Source organism: Trachinotus anak, unplaced genomic scaffold, assembly GCF_046630095.1.
Source record: "Trachinotus anak isolate AG129_WGS33_773 ecotype Australia unplaced genomic scaffold, CSIRO_AGI_Tana_v1 ptg000012l, whole genome shotgun sequence".
NCBI classification, from domain to species: Eukaryota; Metazoa; Chordata; class Actinopteri; order Carangiformes; family Carangidae; genus Trachinotus; species Trachinotus anak.
Genome location: NW_027273863.1, coordinates 18899541 through 18927358, shown reverse-complemented (window position 1 = coordinate 18927358; position 27818 = coordinate 18899541). Strand labels below are relative to the sequence as shown.

Below are 27818 nucleotides of genomic sequence, written 5' to 3'. Positions count from 1 at the left end.
CATTCCGACAGTGGACTCGTCCGTCGTCAGGCCTTTGCAGTAGGGAGTTGTTTGGCGGACCCCGCAAGTTTTCCTTTACTTTAGATGTTATTTTTGTTTGTATTAAAAAGGTCAAATTCTTCATTTTTAGCATCGCCTGTCTCGTTGTTTACTTGGTGTGTCGACGGACCATAAAAACAAAGTGCTTTGGGCGTGGTACACAGTTACACAGCTTAAGAAGGAAGGAAGGAAGGAAGGCATCGGTGAGTCGGGACTGACCGCGGCTGAGCTTATGATGCCGACGTTGCGGGACAGCACCATGTCCCACCCCGGCGAGAATTCCCATCAAGTCCGGGTGAAAGCCTATTATAAGGGGTAAGAAATCACTGTTTCTCCCAGCATGTTATCGTGTTGTCAAAAAGCCAACTAGTAGTCGGTTTAGACTTAGAAAGGTGGCTAACTAGCTGGCTAATATTAGCTAACTCAGCTAACGGCTTGCTAATGTTGGGTACCAGGTTTAGATAAACTTGACCAGGCAGACAGGCAGGTGAAACTGTCCAGACAGGCTGCCGGTTCAAACCCAGACTCTCCGTGAGACTTAAGACATGTGTCGGTTAGACAGCGAACTTGTCAAGTAATTTAAAGTCAGTCAAAATGAGTTGTTGCCCGAGCTAGCAGTTGTTAGCAGTGGCTATTAGTTTCAGTGTCTGTCAGTGACTAGCTCAGTTTGACAAGGTTTACAGCTGGCCTGGCAAGTTACTATTGATGGACCATAACATTAATTTCCAGTTTGCAGTTTTGGCAAGTTAACATTCATGTAAACATTGATGTTAAGTCATGTAGGGATGGGCAGGAAATCAAGGCAGTGAGAGCATCAATCAGAGCACTGATATCAACACAAATACAGTAACGGGTACAGAAACCAATTTGTGTTACTTCACTGTTTTTTTTTCCTTTCATCTGGTGTTTCCAAGAATATCAAAAAAACTTCAGACAAATAAGACTAACTATTGATTCATCTCCCGGTTACTTTCTGGATTACTCATTTGCTCTTCAAAATGTCAGAAAATTGTGGAAAATGCCCAATAAAGTGGACCACAGTCCAGGGAGATGTATTCAAATGTACTGTTTGATTCGACCAATAGTCCAAAACCCAGATATTGACTTTACTACAGTATAAAACAGAGAAAAACAACCAGTAAATATTTGGCCTTTGCCTCTCATTAAAAGGTTAATTGTATATATCATATTAAACTGTTGCTGCTGCTGCAACTCCAGACCCAAACCTTACCAGTCATCTCTGCAACATAAAACCATAACCTAGTGATTACATTAACTAGTCATATTTGCTGGGGAAAGACTTCGACAAGACAAGACCAGCAGGTGGTTACTAAATATCAGTGTACTTTTAATCTATATGAATTAGATTTAGAGTTTTTGTTATACTGAATAAGAATCTGTGATTACCCTTCAGCCTGACAGGGGTAGTTTAGCTGTTTTAGTTTTGCACTTGATGTTGTGATGGAAATCATTTGTCACCCAGTTGTTTCTATGACACTCCTTGTTCCACTTTTTCGGTTTTATGGAGCCAGTGATTGGAGCCCAGCCAAGACTTGAAAAACGTGTAGTGCAAGTCACCTCAACTAGACCTATTGTATTTCTCACCGGCTCTGGGACACACCTCAGGAACTCAGTAATGTGTGTTGATCATTAGATGTCATGTTGCAGAACAAAGTATGTGAAGTATTTATGAGGTTGCTGCTGAGGAATCTCAGCTATGTTGGCAAAGAGGAAATGTAGTGAAGATGGTCTTGTCGTTTGGGTATCGGGATGCATTAAGCTAATTTTATCTGCGTCGTTGTTTCCCTACAGCTGTCTGGAGTGGGCATTAGAAGGGTTAATTATACTCTGAATCAATAAATTAGATCAGCACTGACAGATCAGGCAGTAGCATCATGATAGTACTGTTTTCATGCTGTTGTAAAGTTGTAACAGCACAACTTTTATAAACCCTCTGCAACAATGTAATTAAAACATGCACAAGCTTCAAACTAGTGCTGGAGTCAAAGATCAAAGGACGATACAAACTGAGTAAATTATGTAACATTAGAGCTGAAAGAGTCAATTCATTGATTAATTGATCATCATTTTTGATAATGGATTAATTGTTGAAGTCATTTTTCATAGAAAGATATTGAAAGAGAGGCCAGATGTTCTCTGGCTTGCCCCTTCTGTTTGTCATATATAATAAAAGTAATGTTGTTTGGGTTTTCAACTCTTTGTCGGACAGACCAAAACATTCAAAGATATTTTTTTTAAACATTTTTTCATAATATTTTGACATTATTAATGATACTATTTGACTAATCAAAAAGAGTCAAATTTATCAGTAATGAAAGTAATTGGTAGTTGCAGCCGTAGTAAACATGTTATGCTCCATTTCTGTGTTTCAATGTGGCAATCAGTGACATCAGCTGATTGATTGATTGGAGTGATTTGTTAGACTGTTTAAATTCTTGATGCAGGACAGTAGAGATTAGAACTATATGTATATTTTAAACCATCCTTTAAATCTGAACAACATGCAAATACCACATTCAGTTGGACTCTTTCGATGGCTTAACGCTGTGGTAAAGTCTCGGCTTATGTATTTTCAGTCAGAGTTCTTTTTGAGTCATTTTTTTTATGTGCATGTCTGTTGTCAGTCAGCGCCAGCATCAGCAGACTCGTGTCAGCCTGTAGCAGTCTCAGCCTGTCACTGGCTTGTCTTCATGTTGCTCTCATTCACACTGATGGTCAGTAAAGCAGGCTGCAGAGGCACTGACCACATGACAAGAAACTGACAGTGATGCCGATACTGTACTGTAGTAGTAGATGGACTGAAACATAGACATGTGGAGTGTAGTGGGGCTGCAACTGCCAATCATTTTTTATTATTTTTTGTCTCTAAAATGACATAAAACAGTGAAAAAAGTTTCCCAGAGATCCAGGTGATGTCTTTAGATAACATGATTTGTGTCACTCAATAGTTCAAAACCAATAAATTGACAATATTCAGTTAACAACAGTATAAAACAGAGAACAGCAAATCATCACATTTTAGATTTTTGCTTGAAAATGGATGGTTTATCAGAACATTTTGTGTAGTATTTAAGATTATATGAGTATTTATTTTGTGTTTTTTTTATTATTTTTAAAAAAAATGTATTTCTTACATTGTATCCTTATATAATTATCTTATCTTTTTTATTGCCTTACTCCTGCTCTGACTCTGTGACACTGGATGTCTCTCAATATTACGTCAAATAAATTTGATTTATACTAATGTAGTATATCTACACAGTGCCCACTTATACTCCTGCAGGCATACATTACAATTATTAAAATAACTAATATGATTGACAGTGTAGTGGTTATATAGTCTTTTGTATGTATTCCAAGTGTTTAATAGAGCACAGTGAAGTGTTTCTGACAAATGACAAACAAAATGGATGAGGCTTTATATAGCTGTAAGTTATTGAAACAAAGTAAGTGATATTATGTGTCGTATGAAGGATTATATTTTGTCAGAATGGAGCATTTCTCTGTAAAACTATTGCAATAATTTCACTAAGAGTGCATCTGCTGTGTTTGTTGATGAGTTAATCAGATTTTTATTCAAATATATTTCAACTTTGAAGAATCTTCTGACACGTTTACCAGTCATCTTACTTTAGCCACATATTGACAATGTTGTCACTCAAATTTAAAACTTTTTTGTAAGCCTATTTCTGAACATTCAGCTCAAAATTATATCTTGCACAAGACTGAGCTGTGTACACTGCAGCTGGTCCTCCTGGAAAAAAACACATATTTCTGTATGTCACTGCCAGTGTGCCACCATGTCAGGCCAGAAAAAAACACTGTTTTTCAGAGTTGCCAACGCTGACTAACATAAGGCTTCTTATGTGCCAGATCAACTTCAGGATTCCTGTGTAAGGCATGTTGTTTGGCAGGAAAATGGGATTACACCGGCTCGACGAAGCAGTTCAGTTATTTTCCTCTTTTTGAAAGGAGTCGCTCTTCTTTTTCAAAGACTCCGCCATCTGCATCAGGGCTTGAAGGCTCGGCTTTGTTCAAAATATGGGAAGCATTCCTTGCCTTGCTGTTTACTTTTACTCTGAAAACCCCTCAAGCACTGAACCGCAAAGTCATACACCCCCCCACCCATCCACCAACACACATCTCCACTCACGATTGTGGTTACTCCCAGCTTCCGCTCACATGTATGTAATGTATTGTCTGTGTTGCAGTGTCAACACATCCTACATGTGTGTAATACAGCTCAGGTGTTTGCATACACACACGTCTGTCTGTCTGTTGTTACAAGTGACCTTGTGCCCAGGCTCAGCAGGGGTGCGTTTGGTTGATGCTATTGTGCTGTGAGGCTCAAGGCTCCCTCCCGTTTAGCACCACAGGTGGGCTGTGTTGCCCTGGAGACAACAGCATCCTGCAGTATGGACCGGTAGAGGTGTGTTTCATTCACTCTGACCTTACTGGGGTTGGAGTGGACAGGTTGAGGTTGTTTTTAGGGGATTGGGTGTGTTTCTGTAGATGGATGTTATGGTAACTTCTGCATGTGCGTTTCTGTTTTTCCATAAGTGTGTGTCTGTGTTAGCACCTGATTCCTGTTCCCTGAGCGTGCGCAATGTGGGTTGTGTGAAGGTGTTGCAGGGGGCAGACCCATGCGTGGCAGCACTGACAGAGAGATGGATGGTCCTGGGTGCTCATGGAAGCCCACAGAGGCACCCTGACCCTTCTTCCTGCTTGAGCGCTCACCAGTGACGAATGGCTTCATGCTGCGCAGATGGGGCTGCAGAGTCCTACTCATGGCAGTTAAGACGCCAGGGGCACAGGCCAACACTCCCCTCCACTTCCTCCTCCTCCTCCTCTTCCCTCTTTAATTAAGCTGTACTGTAGGACAGTACTGAGCGGAGGAATGCCACTTCCTCCCAGTTAGTCACAAGTGATGAGCTCCTGGCTGCTCACAGAACAATCCTTCTGCCTTAGTCACCCTGAGGAATCTCACATCATTACGTTCCTTTGTGTAACACAGATCTTATTATCTAAGATCAAAAAGTTATTATTATTATCTAAGTTCCTTTACAGCTGAACTTTTTGGCTAATGTTGTATTATTAATGGGTTAAAAAGGCAGTATTGACTAATGCATTTTCCAAATCAAAGGAAGCAGCAGAGAAGTCATCAAAGAGCTGAGGTGGGGAAATACTGTCACCCTCAATTCATTTAAGTTCTCTTCAGTTACGAATTATTTTAACTGTCTACTGACTTGTATTAAAACAGTGTAGTCTGTACAGTGTCTGTCAACATGACATATCCAAATTACTGTTAAAGCAACAATTCAAAAGCCAAAGTTTCGTCAGTTTAATATCATAGAAGTGTATGGAAACCATAAAAATGACCTGAAGTGAAATTGTTGCTAATTCATTTTCTGTTGAACAGCTTATTGACTAATTGTTCCAGCTCTCATCGATATTTGGTTTTGTGAAAACACATTAAGCAACTTTGCCCTTATTTTCAGTGGTGCTGATGTTACAATAGAGAAACTGTAATATATTTAATATATTCTTAAAAACCCAAAACCCAAAGATATTTGATTTAAAATGTTATAAAACTCCAGCAACATAGATCTATGATTTTTTTTTTTTGTCATCAGTTAGTTTAGTGATTATCTTCTTGATTACTCGATCCATTTCTTTGTAACACATCACAGTGGCGCATCCACAGTGCTTGTTTTTGTATTCCCAGTCGTCCAGAACTCAAAGATATTCAGTTACCATTCAAATGACAAAGAACATCAGCAAATCCTCACACTTGTGAAGCTGAAACCAGTGAATGTTTGGCATTTTTCTTGATTAAATGACTTGAATAATTAAATTTTAGTATCAAAAATGTTTGCAAAAGTATAAAACAGCAGTTTTCAAAAGGGAAAAACACTAGTAGTGAAAGTATTCTGCGCCCCTGCTGTCATTGTGTTTTTATCAGTTCGTAGTCTCTGCCAGCTTCCTGTAACTGTCGTAGCTATTAGCTGAGCCCGTATCTGTGTCACAGTGGATGTTGTTTAAAGGCACCTGAGACGTGGCTTAACTTTAACTACAGCGTAGACAAACAGTGTTTAATGAACACCCACAGCTCAGGTCCAGTTACATGTGACGCTGTTAAAGTCACCTGCTGGCATTAGTGCGCTGCCTGGGTCATCGACAGTCACAGCGTGGGAACTGTAGTGTGTTCATGCACTCTCTGTCTTCCTATGTTATCAGGGCTTTAGCAGGAAGTTGTGTTGCCATGTTGGTTCTGGAGGAGAGATCAGACTGTAGGGGTGTTGTTGCCAATCTTTTCCTCCCCCCTCTCACAGGCAATTATTAACACCAGCAGGATGGAGGAAGTGGGTGAGAAAATGGAGGGAGGAAGGAGGAGCAGGCATCAGTCTGAGCTTTGCATCGGTTTATTCTTGCTCAGGAAGCTTTATTCATTCTCGATGTGTGACTTTCAGACGGTTTAATACTGGCTGTGAGGAAGCTGCACTCTTTAGATGCTCAACCTTAATGTGAGACTGAAACATCAGCCAATAAATCACAGTCTAGTGTATATTTATGTGCGTTTGCTCCTGGCAAGGACTGACCCTACAGTGACCTTACACACTATACATTGTCCTTGGACTTGTACAGTAGGTGTCCTTGAAAGTGTGCATTGTTTACTCCATGTGTTGGGATTTTATCATCCTGCTATCAAGCTCTCAAGTTGATGAAAATCGGGGTCCATCTTTGACGTTGGCCGTAAAGGGAGTAAGAGGTATTTACCCTTGTGGGTCACTCCCTGGCTGGTGGTTTTTACACATCACCTCCTCCTTATAACCATGTACCATACTCTACTTGTTTTTGCCTCCCCGCTTGCTCCTCATCTTGACCCCTGAGCTCAGACTCCTGTCGCCTGCAAACGTGTAAAAGCTCATGTGCACAATCTCCATCCCCCACCTTGGGTCATAAACACAGCAGAGGCTGGCCACAGGGCCGGGAGCAGGGGACATCAATCTTAACGCTGCCATGAAATGATGACGGACAGATAATGCGTCCACAGGGATGGATGCTCTACGTTTTTTCTTATCCCATGTCTCACTGTAATGTTTGTGTTTATGTCTGTGTGAACTGAAGAGGCAAGGTGTGATGTACTTGTTGATTAAGGGCAGTAAGCCAGGTGTTCAGGTTTTTTTCTGCTTTTCAGGGAAGCAATGGAGTGCAATGGTGAAGAGTGAGCCTTAACCACAGCGGTCACAATCATCTATGACTCATTCTGATGTAGTTCTCTCTCTCTCTCTCTCTCCCTCCATCTCTCTGCATCCCTCACTCTTTTGCAGTCTTTTGTCGCTCTTGTTTTTGCACTCTTTCTCACACCCACAATCATGCTGTACAGATGAATGCACACACAAATGTGACAGACTGCGAGACTGTGACTCACACGTGGCAGTGTTTGGGGAAAAAAAATGACGCTCTCGCACCTCTTTTTTCTCTCCATCTAAAGTGTGCCACTCTCCAGAGTTTTTCTTTGAGCACAGCAGTGAGAGGGAGGGCGTGAGGCTTTCAGTGCCTAAAAATAATGATAACTGCCCTAATTATTGATCATTGGATTAATGTGTTGGTCAGTTATCAAATAAAAATACCAACCTTTTTCTGGTACCAGCTTCTCCAATGTGAGGATTTGCTGCTTTTCTCTGTTTAATATGATTGTAAATTGTAAAGTATTTGGTTTTGGACTGTTGGTCTGACAAAAGAGAAAGATGCCATCTGGACTTTGGGGAAGTTGTGATAGGTGACTTTCACTATTCTCTGATATTTCATTTAAGAAGGTTTAAAGATTCAAATGTGGGCAAGATCTTTAGTGTATGTGTGTGTGTTTGTGTTTGAATTAACTAATCAGTTGGTCAACAGAAAATTGTTTTTTGTCATTTGCAAACAGAAATCACTGCTTATGGCCTTCAAGTTGTGAATATTTACTGTTTTTTGTGCTTTTCTGTGATAGTGAATTGAATATTTATGAGTTTTGGGCTATTGCCTGGATAAATGAAGACATGTCATTTTTCACCATTTTCTGACAACAGATCTCTGATAGATTGAAAGAAAAATAATCACTAGTTGTGTTTGTCTTTAATGAAACAGCAATCAGTTAGTACTTCGTAAAAGAAGATATTAACTAAAAAAGATGAATATATTCTAAATGTTTCTAATGAATGCCATTTGTTGCTTTGACATTAATACAGAAAACTGGTTCTGTATTGGTCAGTGGTAGATTTTTCACATCAATGTGTAGTCATATATACTTATTTGTCTTTTCTGCAGGGACATCATGATCACCCACTTTGAGCCATCCATCTCATATGAGGGTCTGTACGGGGAAGTGAGGGACATGTGCTCCATGGACAACGACCAGCTCTTCACAATGAAGTGGATCGATGAGGAAGGTACGACTCCATTACCCTCCACCCTTCGCTGTCTGTCTTCACCTGTGTTTCAGGAATGAGAGACCAGCCAGAGATGCTGATGTTACCAAATTCACCTTACAGGAAAAAATATTCATCGTAAACAAAACAAATCGAGTTGAAGTTACACACCACGTCATCAAGTCGAATGAACATTGAATCCAATGGTTGAATTTGCTGGACTTCAGTCAGTGCCATGTGTTAACATGAACACATGCTCACATAACACACATGTCCATTTCGCTTGACTGTAAGACTCGGTCTTTTTTTTTTCTCGTTTGTCAAGAAAGTGTACAGCCCCCCCACCCAATCCCTTGTTGTCAGCCAGTTAGTCAGGCAGTAGTAATAGTGTCATAGGAAAGATGGAGCCATCAGATTGCTCTGCTCAGGATAAGGTCAGCCTGCCCAAACTCATTAGACTCAGATCAGCTCCCACTGATTGCCACCCACATACAGTCACTGCAGTCATTAGCCTGTCTGAGGCAGAAAAGCTGCTTGATGGGTGTAATGAAGTACTCTGTCAGTGGTAGCTGTCTCTCCTACTGCCCCGTCTGTGGAAACCACAAACATACAACTGTGCAATGTGAACTCAAGTCATTATTACAATAATTAGACAATGAACCTGGAATTAGTTTGTTCCTTTTGTAACACTAGTTAAAAAGTAATAGTTACCACCAGCAGAGTTGAGTTAAATGTGATCTGCTGACCTTTGAAAGCAAATTTTTGCATCCTTGCGCATCATAAACATGTTAGGTAATTTTCATGTAAATACAAACAGCAATATTAAACTCAGTAACATAATTAGAGGACTTGGGCAGGCCAACGTAACCTGTCAATTGTCAAAAGTATTTTTCACCCAGAGTGCATCCCTTTATCAGACATGATGCTCCTTTGAGTCACAGTCATAGCTACAAAATGCCACCTGGAGGGTGTGCACGTTAATTAAAAATGAGCTGAGAAAAATTAACGGGATGCTGCAAACCATCCTTGGAGAAAATGTCTTGTCAGCCAACTGTAAAGCTATGGTAACAGTGCACAACATCATGCAGTGGAACAAAGTTTCTGAACTTACTTACATGAGAACAATATTGTTGTTGAGAAATTCTACTACTTGCATATTGGCTATTACAGACAAACGATTACTTGGTTTATAAATAAAATAGCTGTAAGATTAATTTAATGAAAATAATCTTTAGTTTCAGTATAAGCATGAATATCAATATATTTTTGTTTTTAAAAAAAACAAAAACAAAAAAAACTTAAAATTGATGACACATTTTAAGTGTGATCATTGTCACAGTCCACCCACAAGTTCTATATCAACTTCCAGAAGTTTGTATCATTTTAAATAGACACTATGTGTCATAGTTTCTGTATTTGAGCTATTTATAAGGTTTGTCATCATGATTAGTTGGGTGAAACACTAAGAACAGAATTGCTGGCCTCGGCCAATCATGTGTGTTACACTCTACCTCACTTTTCCTGTTAATAATAAGGAAATAATTAGACCTGTGTCTGAGTGGTATTTAAATTATTGACTTGGATCACTGTACAAATACATCTGGGCAGTTAAAAGGAAACAGTTTGAAATGGCAGCACTGCAGTCTCCTGTGCTCCCGCTCACACCCACACAATTTTCAATGTTTACTTAAAGTTCATGCATTGCAATTCATATCACACCTGCAGTGGTTACACAGTAGTGTTTTTAAATGTCATGCTGCCCTAACGATAACTCACTGTTTACACTGCAGCCTTTCGCTCTGGAAAATGGAAATTACAGTCATTTTTGTTACACTCAATTGTCTCTTCTCTGTTGCTTGTCTTGTGGTTTAGTGCATTTAAAAGTAACCCGGTCATTGTCGACTTTCGACAGTAACCCGATCTCTTAAATGTCATGTAAATGAGAAGCCTGATTTCCCTTACTGGGTTTCTAACAGTGAACAGTAAAAGTTCCATTAAAAGTTTGTAATCTAAAAGTGAACAATACTAATTATTTCATATTTAATTTGCTATTGTTTATGACAGAGAATATCATCAGATCCTCAAATTTGAGTCACTGGAACAAGCAAATGGCATTTTTGTTTAAAATATGAACATAAACCCATTATGTGATTATCAAAATATTTGCCAAAAAAGAGCTCTCAATACAGAGCCTGTCCTTTCACTGTACTGTCAGTCAAAATGCTTAGACATAAAAAAAGGAAGATAACCCTATCTTCCTCTTCTGGCTGCAGTGTCATGTCTCACTAGTATTCTTAAAATATGATAGGTTTGCCTCCACAAAAACATCTAATTTAAAAAAAATTGAGGTTTTGCTGAAACTAGGTTAGTGCAGAGGATGTAAAAACATTCTCTAATTTCCTTGCTTCACCACATTTTTCCCAGTAACCTGGTTTCACATATGCACGTATCTAAATATGGTGAATGACGTCTGGTATGTCCTCCACTCTTAGGTGACCCCTGCACAGTGTCATCCCAGCTGGAGCTGGAGGAAGCGCTGCGTCTCTACGAACTCAACAAAGACTCAGAGCTCATTATCCACGGTGAGCCTTTCTGCTTTTACACAGACTTTATTTATAACAACATATACAATTTCAAGGTTTGACTCACAGGATGTTCTTGTGTACTGCTGCCAGTAAGATGTTGATTCAGTCCAGGTGCTTGGGCATTAAGAGGTCCAGACGAGAAGCCTGTTATCTCGGACTCTCTGCTCTCCTGCTGCTCCATTCACCTCTCAGTTGAGCCTTTTATGACCTTTCAAGTTTGCCACAGTACTGTATATTTCATCTGTGGTCATTGATCTACACTATACCAGATCTGAGGCCCAACATCACAACTGATGAGCAGTGCCAACACAGATCATCCAGGCAATTGTGCCAGTCACGCAACCTGACTTGTCATTAGTTAACTGCCTGCCAGTACTAGTAATTAGTGTCTAGTGATATCAGAAGCAATCAATCAGGCAGTGGCAAATGGTGCAAAATGTGTTCTTGTAATTTAAAAGTGCTTTACAAAGTAAAAATACATTTACTATTTAAGAATGTATTTGTGAAAATAATTTGTATTTCTTGGGCTATGGAATTTGCTTTTCATTTTTGTTTGGATTTTGTTTTTAAAGACAAAGATGTATATTGCATTTTTTGATATACTATAGATAAAAGTGTAATGTAAATCTGGGCTTTTTTCAGCTTATCTTAGTGAAAAATGTATGTTTGTTTTACTCCATGTTTACAAACATCACTAATGTGAGCAGATCTTTAACAGCCTAAAAAGAACCAGGAAATATGAATAATATACATTACTTTCAGGTGCAATCTGGTATTTATGCATTTGCACCTTTTAAAAAAAATCTAATTTTAAGTGATCTCCAGCTCTAGACTTGAGTTTTAAATTTACATAGAAATATACGTGATTGCTCAAATTGAGTGGCAACCACAGTTTAAACTACACAGTTTAAGCTAAAGTCGGTTTAACAAATGTCACCCAAATAAAGCACTTAGTACCTGATCACTCTGGACAAATATTACAATACGGTATAAGTCCAGGAAACCTGATGAAAACCGTGCAACAACAAATCAAAATAGACATTTAGATTTGGTTGACTTGGAGTCTTGAGCTGTTTCTCTGTCTGAAAATTGTTTGAATGGGATTTTTCTTCTCTTTTTATGGCATTATGTCCACACCACAAGAATCTAAATTGCATATTTAGATTTGGTTCACCATCAATCTTAAAATCTCTGGGTCCTTGCAAAGTTCTTTCCTTTTTCTATTTCCGTCTACATTAGCATGTAAACACAGACGGCTAGAAACTGTACACAACAAAGATGCATCAAACATATGGTTAATGTCGCATTGACCTATGAAAACAACATCATTTCCCCTGTTGACGTCTGTCTTTGTGCCCTTGAGCTAGTTCACTTCCTTGTCTAAGCTCAGCCTTTTTGACAAATAGTTGTTCAACTTCATGAATGTAGAGGTCAGGGCTAACTCGATGCTGGGGGGAGGGGCGATGTCAGAACATTTGATTGACAGGCCATGTGTGCTTATAAGCATGTAACCTGGGGGTAGCAAGGAGAGGGGCTGTGTGGTTAATGTAAAGTTTTAATCAAATCAGAGGTGAGGGGTCAAGAGTACAGTGGATGCTGGATGCCAGCGTGACGGGAGAGGATGAAGGGAGGAGGGGGAGTGGAGGAGAGGATGTGACGGTGCCGCGGGGGGTCGCCTTGTCTGCTCGTTAACGAGCTCGTCGGCTGGAGCCCACGCCTCGCCTCTGACTCACGCTGCCCCCAGTCTAGCTCGACGTGTCTCTGTCTTTTACACACAAATAGTCTTTGCCGGCTTCTTTAAGATTGTGTTTTTTCTCATTTCTTTGTGTGTTGCACATAAACATGTTTGCACTGTCACAAAAACAACATGAGTGAATTTTATCACTAACCCCTCAAGGCGACAGGTTTGGTACAGGTAGTCTTAACTGCTGTCATGATGAGAGGAAGTGAGATGTACTCAGCTGCAGACAAACACTCTCACATGAAAGCTGTCAATCTTTCCAGGCTCAGATGAAATAAACATAATATAAAAACTTTCTAAATTTAATGTTGGTTGTAATCTTTTTTCTTCTTCTTCTTCTCAGTGTTTCCATGTGTACCAGAGAAACCTGGCATGCCCTGTCCAGGAGAAGACAGTGAGTTTAACACTTTACTTGTTTAGTTTTACCTAATTTTACAACTGCAACCTTAAACTAAATTCATAATTAATAATTAATTGCCAGTTTTCTAATTAAATCTTTCCTGTTTGATCAAATAGATCAAAAAGACGAATGCATACACACAGGTAAAGCTTTTTTCTCTCTCCACAGAGTCCATATATCGGCGTGGAGCAAGGCGCTGGAGGAAGCTTTACTATGCCAGTGGTCACGCCTTTCAGGCCAAACGCTTTAACAGGGTGAGACATCACACTGAGCTTTGTTTTGTTTGTTGTTTGTTTTGTTTTTGCACTGTAAGATCTGTATATTGACTCATCTGCGTTAAAGGCTTCAAATATTTTCATTCTGTATATTTAAAGTTATTTATTTCTGAAATTTGACTTTTTTATTATTGAATTATTAAAATAGGGAATGTGTCTGCCGTGGAAATTCAAACACAGTGCTCATGTCAAAGCTTAAGAAAGTGCATGTAAAAGACAATAGACATCCACTGCCCTTTATTAATTTGTCTTTGTATGAATTGAAAGAATAAGATGGATGGTGGTGGCATAGAACAATAGCTTTGGTAGGATTTTATTCTAGACCAGCAGGAGTGCATACTTCAGAAGCCATTACAGTCTCTGTAGCATCTCCTTGAGTATAATTTTCGCGTGTTTGTGATGAGGATTTTTCTCCATCCACCCTCCTGAGCAGCGAGCGCATTGTGCCATCTGTACAGACCGAATCTGGGGTCTGGGAAGACAAGGCTACAAATGCATCAACTGCAAACTGCTGGTGCACAAGAAGTGCCATAAACTGGTCACAGTGGAGTGCGGCAGACCGATGATCCAGGTGAGGGCTGTGACAAATGTCATACTCATTAGCTTGATGCCGTGAAGTGGCTCATTATCATCTGTGACTCATACATACACTGCAAGAATGTTCTCTGTTTCTGTGCTGATTATACTTAATGGTGAATGTTGCTGTCTAGGAACCAATCATGCCAGGGCCACCATCGAGTCAATTAGACCAAACTGAACAGCCAGGTAACACACACACACCTACACACACACCTCTTTTTAAAGTCTTTCTGATGCTTTTAGACTTGAAGACTTTAATTTGAGTCATTGCCTGCAGCTTTTAACTCCTGTTCCCAAAAGCCAGTGCTGGCAATATTTTACATTTTAGTTCTTGACAACAAATCCCATGAAAAGACCAACTCCTACAGTATGTTAACCCATTTCTCAGTACTTTTCCGCTTTCCCAGCCTGTCTGTGACTCTAGCACCCAAGCCACTTTGTTTCTTTGGAAATCTCTAAAAACAGATCTCTAACACATAAAGGCCTAAAACAGCTGGACACAGTAGTTTTAGTAGATGTTACTGAAACAGACTTTTGCGACACACATGAATCAATTCCTTATTAATTTCAACTTTACATGGAATTTATAGACTATAAGTGGAAAATATATTACCTGTCTTATAAGAATAAATAAAGTGAGCTCAAGAGGTTGTCGGCATCTGTGTAGCTTTGGTCCACCCAGACTACAAGTTGGTCAGCTGCATTTGGGGTTTACCTACAGCACCAGACTTAAATCCAGTCAGGTGGTTGAGAGGCTGACTGGAATGAGAGAGCTTAGGATCATTGTTGCTATTGTTAGTGAGCTATCTAGATGCTCACGGACTACCTGGGTAGTTGTGAAGCACAATGATGGAAACACTGGGATGGAAATATCTTTAAGTTCCTTTTTTAATGCATATATGCTAAAATCAACTTAGATAATGTTTAAACTTCAATATTTTCATGGTGTAAGAGGGCTCATCTTGTATGACAATCCGTGAACAAGCATTACTTCTATGTGTCTATCGACATAATAGAGTTAGTGTATATAATTTTTGTTATTTAAAATATTCTGGTGTTGTTATAGAGTGGATACAAAAGGGTATTTTCTTGTCTAATCAGGCAGAGAGAAATTACTCGGGCACTGCAGGGCTGTGAACAAAGCATCTGACTGTCTCTCACCTACTTTCTCTCCTTCTTCTCTCATCTCTCCTACCCCCCCCCCCCCCCCTCCTCTCCTGCCTCCCCCGCCTCCCCCTCTCCTTCTGTCTGTCTGTCACTCTGTCTGTCACTCTCTCCTCTCCTCTCTCAGGCCCTCAGAATAAAGACTCCAGAGAAAGCTTGACTTACGATGGAGAAGAGAAAGAGGTGAGAGAGAAATCTTTTCAAACCCTGTTGATGTACGACTCACAGTCTGTCAACCTGTCATGTTGACTAGATGGATATGCGTGTGTGCGTGTGTATGTATATTTAGACAGAGAAAATGGTGCTGTTTGTGTGAGAAGGGGAAAAAATAAGATCACCTGTAATTGGAAGCAGGCTTTTGCCCACTTATTTTGCTAGGACATACATTTGGGTGATGTTTCTTCCACCTGCTGTGGATATGTGATATAGGGAGCATACAGATGCAGGCACTTTTGCAGTGCTGTGGGTATTGATTTCCTTTGGTGGAGCTAATAAAGTAACCTTTTATCACAGCTCTTAACACCAGAGGCTGATTAATGGCCCAAGATGTAGTTTGGGGTTGGGGTGGGGGATTGTTGAACGGAGCAGGAGAGCTGGAGATGGATAAAGAATGGATGGAGTTGGACACAGATAGACGAAGATAACAGAGACCAAGCCAAATGATCTTATCTAGGGTTCCATGTCTGACTCTGGGGAAGGCAGGTTGTCACGTGAAGGGAGGTTAGATGGATAGCTAGTGGAAACGGTTCACTACAGAATAGATCACAGGAGAGGAGGGAAGAGGGAGGGAGATAGGTGAGGAGATGGTAGTCAGGTTTACAGAGAAGTAGGACTGTAATACAGCAAGTGCCTCTTCTTATGGAGGCAGCATAATGGTGTTTAATTAAGACAAGAAAATCATTACTTAGATTTATTTTCAAGAAGTGGAGCTGGGAGCAGTTTAAAGTTCATTTATACAACCACCCAAAGGAAATCACTCTCTTGCCCAAACCAAATCAGTAGTTCTATCAGTAGTTCAATGAAAGAACTATCTTTCTTGCTTTTCCCTCCATAACTGCCTCCCAGGCGCGGAGCAGTAGAGACACGGGGAAATCGCCTTCAAGCCTGGGCCTGGCAGACTTTGATCTGCTGAGGGTGATCGGCAGAGGCAGCTACGCCAAGGTGCTGTTGGTGCAGCTGAAGAAGACCGAGCGCATCTACGCCATGAAGGTGGTCAAGAAGGAGCTGGTCAATGACGACGAGGTAAACAAGAATAGTAGTAAACAGTGCTGATGCTTGTTTATAATATAAAATGTCTTAAAATAGTGAAAAATTGCCCAGAACCCAATGTTATATTTTCAGGTGTCGAATATTCCAATTGTGAAAAAGAGAAAAGCTGCAAGAATACTCACACTGGACAATCTGGAACCAGAAAATAATCATTATTATTATTAATTAATTGATTAATAACTATCAGAATAATTGCAATTCATTTTCTGTTGATGGCACCATGTCACTTAATCAACTAATTACTTAAGCTTTAGATGTTTTCATAATATCTTATATTAATAGCAAAACTAGTGAATCAGTACACTACATCTTGTAATTTGGTTTAAAGATTTATATGCAGTCTGTACAGTGTGACAATAACAGAACACTTCATCTATTGAGATGTGAGAAGGTTAGTTAATAGCGTGGTCATCAGCCTTATGTCACTGCCATGTATAATTAATGTAATTAGCACAATCAATTGGAGCTGTTATTCATAGCACAATGAACATTTGTCTCATTCGATTGTGTCTTGTCTGAAACACTTTGAGTTTACTTGACAGACTTCTTTGAAGCCATCAGTCTTTTTAAGAAGGTCTAGATAAACCATCATGTCATCAAAAATTGATCTGGGTGAACACATGTAGCAGCACAGCCAGCAGCAATTGGAGTAGTTAGCCTTGATTAGATGCACTTAGCGTGATTGACAAATTGACAAGTGCCTGTCGATCAATGGTGAAGTGTTCTGCTGTCCCTGCCCTGTCGGCGTGAGCAGCATCCGTGTCCAGACATATAATCATCCAGCCATCGATAGAGGCCTGATGCTGCTTCTACTGGCTCAGCCCTTTTCTCCTGTCGCTGCCCACCGTACACGAGCAAACCTGGAGCTTTGTAGCATGGTCGATCAAGCTCTGTGCTTATTCAGCTTTTACAAGTTCAAGGGTACGATGTCAGAATGATCTCTGATTGGCATTTGGTTGTGACTTTGTGTGTTTCTCTTCCAGGACATCGACTGGGTCCAAACAGAAAAGCACGTCTTTGAGCAGGCCTCTAATCATCCCTTCTTGGTGGGCCTCCACTCCTGTTTCCAGACAGAAAGCAGGTGATAACATTTTTCCCCTGTTCGAGTCACATGGTTTCTTCATGGCTTGGGAAAGTCGGCAAGAATGTGGAAAAACAGTTTCAGTTTGACGTCTTGAAAATTATTGAAAATGTAGCAAAATAAGCACCACAGCCACCCCTCCCTCCCATGCATTTTTAGATCAGGAGGTAGAGTATAATGGTTAAATGAATTAGCCAAAGGTTTTTGTCTGCTGTAATTCAAACATTCACATCCCACTACAATATTGTTCTGTCCAACAAACACCAGGTGTAGTTTTATGCGATAGCTGTTCAGCTGTTACTCCCCCTGAGTTCAAGATGAGTCACCAACAACATAATATTTTACAGGAAGATAAAAGGGAAGGATTTTTATTTAAACTATACCAAAAGATGATTTTGATACATGTTTATCATGTAACAAGAGATAAATGAACAATTAACACATGGACACAATGTATTTTTCATTTGACTGTGGTGGTTAACTGCTTTCAGAAGACACAATGTCATAAAAAGCCATAAACAAATGCCATAATAATTCAATTCAATTCAATTCAATTTTATTTGTATAGCGCCAAATCATAATATACATTATCTCAAGGCACTTTACAGGGTAAGGTCAAGACCTTACTTTGTTACAGAGAAAAACCCAACAGTTCCCACAACGAGCAAGCGCTTGGCGACAGGGGGGAGGAAAAACTCCCTTTTAACAGGAAGAAACCTCCAACAGAACCGGGCTCAGGGTGGGCGGCCGTCTGCCTCGACCGGTTGGGTTTAGGAGAAGATAGAAAGAGGGGGAGGGGGAGGAGAGGGGAGAGAAGAGAGAGAGAGAGAGACCAGGAACAGCTGTGTAGGTAATGGTGTTATCAATAATAATGATGACAGGTAACAGTGGTTAATAGTAAAGATGAGTAGTGGTGGATCTGGATCCTGCTGCTCCCGAGGCAGAGATACCTGCAGAATGAGGACATATAATAGATAATAGGTATCGTAGTTTGTCAGTTGATTACAAAACTTTGTATGAGTGGTTCAGAATTACATGTAAGGGTGTTTCCTCACCTACTGCTCCTGTGGTTTACATAAACAGATCACTTTATTAAGGTCAGAGAACAGTGCGGTCATGGTTACAGGAAAATCCCTGTCATGGTGAAAGCCCCTCAAAACTTGATTTCAAATCTTAGCATTTCTTGATGATATTAAACACTCATGTTTTATAAACATAGCAGCATAAGGAAACAAACCGACAACTACCATCACCTTTTCCCAAATTCATACCAGTGAGAAGCCTAAAAAACCCCCAACTTTTTAGGTACTTAATAGAAAAACAGAATTGACATTTCATGGAAAAACAAGATGCTGGGTCCCTGTTGTCCCCATGCTAGTGACTAATTATGTGCTGAGGTGAAAAAATAAACTCAGTGTTACGTTTTCTTCTTTTGCAGACTCTTCTTTGTTATTGAATATGTGAACGGTGGCGATCTAATGTTCCACATGCAAAGACAAAGGAAACTCCCAGAAGAACACGCCAGGTAGAACTATTTAAAAGAATAAGACCGATGTCATTTAGTGTCTACTGTTTGTAGTCGCATGTGATTTTGAAAAAAAAAACAAAACTGCTCACTCCCCTTTCCAGATTCTACTCAGCAGAGATCAGTCTTGCCCTCAACTACCTCCACGAACGGGGCATCATCTACAGAGATCTGAAGCTGGACAATGTGCTGCTGGACTCAGAGGGACACATCAAACTTACAGACTACGGCATGTGCAAGGTGTGGTTTACAGGCTCTTATGATATCATAATGCACTTTGGATAAAAGCACCTGCAAAGCTGAACAAGTCTCAGTTTACAGCCCGCTGAGATGATCTCACAGCTGATGATCTTTTTGTTTTTGCAGGAGGGCTTGAGACCGGGCGATACAACGAGCACTTTCTGTGGTACCCCCAATTACATCGCCCCTGAAATACTCAGAGGAGAGGATTACGGTGAGAATTACAACACACAAGCACTTACAAGAAATGCTATCTGATGATTTGCAGTGATACAGAATATGAGGCATTATGCAGGAATATCTGAGATGCTGCTTGCATTATCGATGTGTAAAGTGGTGCAGTATCTGGGTTACCTACGATATTTGAATAGTTGTATTCAAAATAATATACATACTATAAAAATAAAAGAAGAACTGAGAAAAATGAGGTGAAACCAAAAAGGAATAGAAAATGACAGAGATAGGCTAAAATAAGCAAACAAACTAAAAAATACAATAAAATAATAGGAACAACTGAGCAAATATATTTGAAAAAGCAATACAATAATAATTGAAGCAACTGTGACCTCCTCTGAATGAATGCTGCTTTTATCTTAATTCAACTTATGAAGAGTATATTACTTGAACAGATGGATGTTAGGATGACTAATGTGTGTGGCTCACAGTTTAATATCTTCCAGCTGCTAACAAAGGACAAATGTCTAGTTACAAGTGTTCAGTGAAATATCAGTTTCTACATCATAACTGTGTGCTGCACTTGGACGCATCTATAAACACAATACAATACAATAAAAATAGAAAAAGAGCTCCCTGGTTACCAAAAGTGGTATCATAGCAACAAGTTCCACTGTTCAAGGATCATATCAGTGTTTTTGCACGTTAGCTCATTTTTTCATATGCGAGAACAAAAGGCCTTCTTCCACACACATCTTAACTTGTCACATTAGGAAAAGCACAGGAGTGAATGATAAAATAAACAATGGCTGCTTCAGTGTCAGAGTCCTGCTGGTGTACATTGTGCCTCATTGTCACAGTGTCATGACAATCACAGTATAGGCATGTGCAATCTTACTGTTTGATGCACTATAATATTTAGACCCACCAACTAGCTAAGTTTGCCTTTTATTTTTATATCTTGAAGACAAACAGTTAAGATGTTAAATTCATCTAATAAATGATTTTGCCTCATACATCAAAAAGTGAGGGATGTGTGAGAACCCATCAAAAAAAGAATTATCTGGCAAAATCTTTGTGTGCTATCAGAAACGGGTTCAGATAGAGTATTACATTTTGGATCCCATTCCCAGACTTTAACAAATCTCTTATTAAGGCCTTTGTCTTTCCTCTGCCTTTTAAAACATTACATATATGCTGCTCACCTTGTTTCCTGGTGGTTGGCGCAGGTTTTGAACATTAATGAGGCTGCCCCCAAAAAGCCATTGTATTTCTGCCCTCCCGACCTGTGTAAGAGATAAAATGGTCGATTCAATCACACTGCCATTCATCCTGCTCTTTTGAGCATCCTTTGTCTATCTGTGTTGCCCTCTTGTCATAAATATGATTTGTAACGTACAATATGTGTGTCCTCAGGGTTCAGTGTGGACTGGTGGGCGCTTGGCGTGCTGATGTTCGAGATGATGGCGGGCCGGTCGCCCTTTGACATCGTCGGGAGTTCTGACAACCCGGACCAGAATACAGAAGACTACCTCTTCCAAGGTAAAACACACACTGCTGAGATTTAGAAGTGCAGGAAAAAAACGGCTCTGTGGAGGCACGTAACGCCTTTGTATTGACACCTTTCTGAGGGCCACTTCTGTCAGTACCAGGCACATACCATCTGTTACAAGGAAATGTGTGAATACATTTGTCTTTTTGTCATCAATACAGTCTCAAAATGTCTCTGTTTTCTTATAACTGCCTGCAAATGTTGGATGGATGGGAATTAAAAGCCATATTTCAAGACACTTTTATCAAAGAATAATGACACTTCATTGAAAGGCTCTTATATGTATGTTCAACATGAAGATACCCGACAGGATTGAACTCATAGTCATAACTGCAGCAGTGTTAGTGCTGTCCTCTGTCATTTTAGCCTCAGGGGACCGTCTATCTCACCCTCTCCTCTTCTTGTGCTCCCCTCTCCTCTCACCTCCTGCAGTAATATTGGAAAAACAGATCAGAATCCCCCGCTCGTTGTCAGTCAAAGCTGCCAGCGTCCTCAAGGGATTTCTCAACAAGGTAAGAAGGGGTCAGATAGGCCTGGATCAATCTTGAACAGTGTTGGCTCCTGCTGGCCCCTGACAGTGGCATTATTGTGGCCTCAGTCAGAGTCAAGAGTGCCATCTCTCACTTTCTTGCATTCTTCTTTTCTCTACTTCCCCTCCCTCTCTGTGTCTCAATGTGGCTCCTGCCTCCTTTCACCTATCCTTCATACATTTTTAAAACTTTTTCGCTCACCAAACTCCGCTCCTCCTTTCCACCTTTCTTGCAAATTCCCTCCTTTCTCACCTTCTCCACCTTTTCTTGCCCATCGTCTGGCTTGTTGTCTGTCTCCATCACCATCATGTCTACTGTCTCTCAACCTCCTCTCTCCCTCTCTCCCACAGGATCCCAAGGAGCGTCTAGGCTGCCACCCTCAGACAGGCTTTGCGGACATCATGGGCCATCCATTCTTCCGCAACGTTGACTGGGACCTTGTGAGTCATTCACTTTCTCTCTCTCTCTCTCTCTCTCTCTCTCTCTCTCTCTCTCTCTCTCTCTCTCTCTCCACTTTTTCATTTTGTTGAATCACATCATGCATTTCCTTATTCGTTTTCATCATAAATTCTAATGAAGGAAATCAGTACCAGTGCATGCTGGCTGCCAAATAGGTCAAAATCAATCCATATATCGATCTTGCAGAGAAAGAAAAACAGAAAGATGCTACTAGACAGCAGAAGGTCAAAATCTAAGTGCATGGGGTCACTCTCTCTCTCCCGCCCTGCAGGCACAGAAGCTCTGTCAAAGCTGAGGATTATTAGCGATGAGACGAGAGTCCACGTCCTTGTGCAAAGCAGACAGACAGAAACAGAAACAAGATACAAACAGGCCAGGCAGAAGAGTGATTAACAGACTAACTGAGACAGGAAGCCAAAGATGGAAAGGAATGGGTGGAGACACATCACTGACTAACTGAGACAGAAAAGCATACGGAGCTGAAAAGTTGAGTTCTGGATGTACATTCCCCGTTCTTATATCTTATATCTCACAGTCATTTGTACAAGCTTCATAGTTAAGAAAACATTTTATTTTAAGTTACGTGTGAGATGAAATACTGAACTAGACTAAGCTTCAGTCACATTTCAGTAATCAGAGGTCGGTGTTCAGCACACCCCAGTCTGGTCATAATGTTTCGGTTCATCAGTGTACAATAAAACATCCTGCAGGGGAAATATGAAATTAAAGTTGGAACTTTTAAGACAAAATGGGAAGAAGAAAAACTGGAAATATTAATATACGTGAGTGTCAAGAGAAAAATAAATCTCCAGAGATGGATTTAAGTTGAATGCAAATATAATTTGAACCATTGTTATGTCACACTGAAATCATCAACAGTTAGTGAGTTCACTTTCTGTCAGAAACCACATCATGAAGTCAAAGCAACAGTACGAAAGTGCCAATCAGGTGGGGGATACCAGAAAATTTCCAAAGCTCTGAAATAAATTCAGGTGTATTTTCTATGCTATGAGAGTGTTAGTTTGATCAAGTGGAGCAGGGTGTTGGAAATGAACATCTGGGCATATATTTACATTAGGTCTACACAGATCCCTTAAAAAGCCTTTAAAGACGTGATTTATCTCAAAGGGAAACATAAATAAAAGCAGCTTGACTTAGCTATATTAAGCAACTGTCCCACTGAAAGTCAAACTAGGACTAATGACACTCAGAGTTATTTATGAAGCTTCCTGTTCTCAGTTTCACAGATGAGTAACATCATCATCATTTAGGAGTAAATAAGATTCCTGTTAGGTGACACCCTGAACTGTATATTGAAACTAAAGTCTAGTTTTTCTTAGTAGTTGTGGTATGTTGACTAACAGGCTCATCTAGATATAGTTTTTTTTTTTTTATTTAGTATTGATTAATCTGATGATCAATAAAAGTTTTTTCTTAGATTAGTCAATAAAAAGTCACAAAAAAGCACATTGCAAATTGCCAGAACTCATGGTGATGAGAATAAAAGTTCAAAACACAAATATATTCAATCTGCAATAATATAACACAGAAAAGCAGCAAATCCTCACATTTGAGAAGGTGGAACCAGCAAATATTCACCATTTGTGCTTGAAAAATTAATCAAAAAAATGATCAAAATAGCAGTGACCAATTGGTTAATCTACTAATCGTTTCAGCCCTAGTTTTAAGTATGTAAACTTGGTTTAAGTACAGCAGAAACTCTGGCATGGTGTTGTAGCTTTCATTTTCTTTTTATTTTATTTTTTGTTATAAACTCAGTTGAACTGGTTTAGTTCTAAAGTTCAAACTGCTAAGTAGAGATGATGTATATAGAGAACAGGAAGTGTACTTATGAAACTCTGCACACGTGTAAACGATCCAGCACGCTTCATCTCTAGAGTCACTCGGATGTGACCTTAACAAATGGACAGGCACACATGCACTGGTGGATGACATGACTGACAGACAGACAGACAGACCTTCAGACAGACGGGGCAGCTTGTCAGGGATCACCGTGACCTCTTTTTCCCTGTTTGGTCTGGAGCAGAGACCCAGCAGTCGGTCAGAGTGTCTGAGGGGATCAGCTTACACCTCCCCCACCCCTCACCCTCTCCCAACACATGCACACACACTGACGCACACAAGCCGAACAAGTTTGCACTGCAGCGCACCTGTTGACCTGCAGGAGGAGCAGTTGTTGGCTTGAGTGTGAGGTCGGGGGTAGATGTACAGGTTTAGGTTTTCTTCAAAGGCAATGGTGTTGGTCACTGAAGTGAAGTATTCATTTATGGAAACAGGGTGCTCCTACACATAAACACTTGTGGCTTATAAAATATCATAATTGCTAGATTTGTTTTTTTTTTTCCTTTTTTCTGTCCGGTCTGTTTTTCCTGTTTTACAATGTAGTGTGTGTTGTGTGCTGTCCTTGTCCATTGTCTGTCTTTGTATATTGTATCACTGTCCATTTTTGTCATATATGTGAAATCTTTATTTTTTCATCTATTTACACCAATAAAAGAAAAGGAAACAAACAGGAAAGGAAATAGAAATCTAAGGAGGCATGGGATTTAAATAAATGATAGATCCATCTTCAGACCAGATAATAGTTTGACTAATACTCAAGGGCTGAAACAGTTCTTTCCTTCAATGGTTAATCGAGTGATTATTTTCTAATTTAATCAATTAAATCATTTAGTCTATAAAATGTCAAAGTGAAAAATGATCATCACAATTTCACAGAGCACAAATTGATTTCTTTATATTGCTTGGTTTGTTTGATCAACGGTCCAAAATCCAAAAAACATTACAATATATGACCAGGAAAAGCAGGTAGCAGAGAATGTTTGCTAACAATGGAAAGGATTAATCAATTATCAAAATAATTGGTGACCATTTGATTGAAAAATCATTGCAGCTCTTAATTTGGGCTTTTAAAACACAGCGATGTGAAGGAAAAACAAGTGATATCTTGCAAATGTTGCAGCACAAATATTGATATATATTGTGAAATAATAATAATAATAATTGTTGAGAAGTTGATATACATCAGCCCTATCAAAGTACTTTCGAATTAATATTTATTTAATCAGTTATCAGAATGGTTGTTGTAGGTCAGTATCACTCTTCATACTCAGAGTGATCACATGTGTTTTTAATGTTCCCACCGGATGTCTGTGTTGTTCTTTCAGCTGGAGCAGAAGCAGGTGGTCCCTCCGTTCAAGCCCAACATCTCAGGGGAATTTGGACTGGACAACTTCGACGCCCAGTTCACCAACGAGCCCATCCAGCTCACGCCTGACGACGAGTGAGTTGACTCACTCACTTGACTCGCTCCCTCCTTCATCCCATTATGATGTAATATCACACTTGTAACTTGCATGTCCCTTTGTCCATTGCAGAGATGTCGTCAAGAAGATTGACCAGTCCGAGTTTGAAGGGTTCGAGTACATCAATCCGCTCCTGATGTCAGCAGAGGAGTGTGTGTGAGGGATGTGACGTCTGTGCCCATACACATCAACCCCCCCCCCTCCCTCACACAAACACACATGCACACACACACACACACACTCATGCACGTGTTACGTGGTGTCTCAGTGTCTTCAAGCTGCATGGTTACAAGACAACCCGACGCCATCAACCTTCTGTTCGAGGGCTGCACATGCACAGTAGAACGCTTATTTGCCAAAACCAGTCTCACACTCTGCCATTTATAACCACTTGCCCTTAAGCCTTCCTTCTTTCTTAATTATTTTTATATCATGTAAATCTGCACTGATATCAATTTTCTCATCGGGGCCTCTTTATCAGTAGCCAGCGAGGCTACAAAGTTCTTCCAAGGTTGCTGTACACCAGGGCGCGAGAGATGAGGCACGTCCCCTGACAGATGAACTGAGCGTCCTCTCCTTCCAGCTGGTGGGGTCTTTTCAATGCATATTTTATTTGTGTACATATGAAACTACTATTGAGGATAAACATTAGAAAGGCCTTTTTTTTTTTAGTTTCAAGCCACAGTTGGACAAAACTGACAACTTAAATCGTCAATCGTCATCGATTTAGCTTTGTCCCAACCTTCTGTAGAGGAAACAGAGAATCATAACACTAGCATTTAAAAAAAGAAAAAGATAAAAATCTATATATTTTTCTCATGTTTTATTTAACAGCATAGCAGTCATTATATGTGTTGTTCTGAGTGTTAACAGAACCAAAAAAAAATTTAAGGCTTTGTTGTTTAGATAAATACTTAACATCTGGAAAATAGAGTGAGTCTGCTTCGAGCCCCTCCTCCCAGAATGAAGGAATTTAAACAGCAGTATCCAACCAACACTGATAATGAGTGAATACTCAAAACTGTGAATGAAAGAGCTTGTTTTGCCGGGAAATGGGCTGCAAGAGTAGCACATAGTACCTGAACGCTGGAGCACAGGTTTTTGTTTTGCTGTGCAAACTATCCATGATATACACATTCACACAGGACCAAAAAAAAAAAACAAAAACATTTTTCTGAAAAATGTTTTGCTGGTACGTATTAAAAGGTACAGTATATATACTAAAGATGTGCTGTCCGAAGTCATAGAATTTATATATTCAGATTTTTTTTGCTAATTTTTAATACTATGCCTTTCTGAAAGTTATGGTCTGTTATCTTTTTTGTACTTTCTCCATTCCATGTATGTATTTTTATTGTAAATCATAATTCTAAGTGATAGTTGAAACAAGAGCTCAGTAAAGAGCCCACAACACAGTGCAGTTGTGGTCCTAAAATGTGGCTTGAAAACTGTCATCTGTATCTGCTGTGCTCCATTTTTACCATATCTAACCCACAGTTCATTAGATATTTTGTAAAACTGCTTTGAAGCATATAAAAGATCTGAAGAGCCACTCTCTACCCTCCGACTAATGACACTAAGTGATAACGCATGAACCTCCAGACTCTCCTCCAGCTGAAGCTTCTCTCCACTTGGAAAATATTTTTGGGCTCATGTGGTGACAGGAGGAACTCATTCATCTGTTATACATGTTACTTCTGGTTTATCGTTACATTTTTGTGAATCTGATTTAATTTTGAATTTTTTTTTTATCACTACATTGATTCCAAAATGTTACTGGGGTGAACCCGATGGAAACACTATTGTTGTATTTGTTATGTTTTTGGGGTGTTTACCGCCCACAGGACTCTGCTGAACTTTATTATTAGTGTGCAAAGAAAAAACATGGATGGTAAAATAAACATTTTATTTCTCTCCTTGTGGTAATAAGTGATTGTCGCATTCATTCAAAGTTTGAGAAATGAACCCTGGTGATCTCATTATGTCTTCAGTTAGACTTTAGATTTAAAATGACATATATTATATTGGAGTTTGAAAGATGAGTGCAGTTAACAGGCAGGGCAGGTCCAATGAAAGATGTTATTGCATTGCATCATGGGAAGTGTAGGACCCAGTGTTTTTGAAGCATGAAACATGTCAAGGACTAGAAGTCCAGATGTCTCAGGCTCTGCTGCTCTGATTCGGTCAACGTAAGTAACAATAAAACATTGTAGTCAAATGCAAAATGTGTAAAAAGCAGGAATAAAAATAATAAAACAAATGATCATGAAAGCTATTAAATGAAAACTCAGAGGATCACCAAAAATCAGGAGGCTTCATGAATATCTGCACATTGACACTGCGATCACCTGAGCCACACAGCCAGTGGTTAAAAACTCCTACCTTTTAAGATTTGTAATCAAATTAAAAAATGTTTGTAATGTGAAGTGACACAAATGAGGTTGTAC

General features: G+C 39.8%; 1 protein-coding gene across 1 annotated transcript; it reads left to right on the top strand.

Moving 5' to 3' along the window:
• The first annotated feature begins 3 nt into the window (after window positions 1–3).
• On the top strand, window positions 4–27285 carry prkci (protein kinase C, iota). Its single transcript, XM_071492639.1, has 18 exons — window positions 4–354; window positions 8371–8492; window positions 10964–11053; window positions 13141–13191; window positions 13366–13451; window positions 13906–14043; window positions 14183–14237; window positions 15343–15398; window positions 16281–16457; window positions 17468–17565; window positions 19004–19090; window positions 19195–19330; window positions 19457–19544; window positions 20921–21046; window positions 21489–21568; window positions 21937–22026; window positions 25234–25349; window positions 25444–27285. Exons 1-18 carry the CDS (start codon window positions 272–274, stop codon window positions 25529–25531), a joined length of 1767 nt encoding a protein of 588 aa, XP_071348740.1. The 5' UTR covers window positions 4–271; the 3' UTR covers window positions 25532–27285.
• Window positions 27286–27818: the final 533 nt, after the last annotated feature.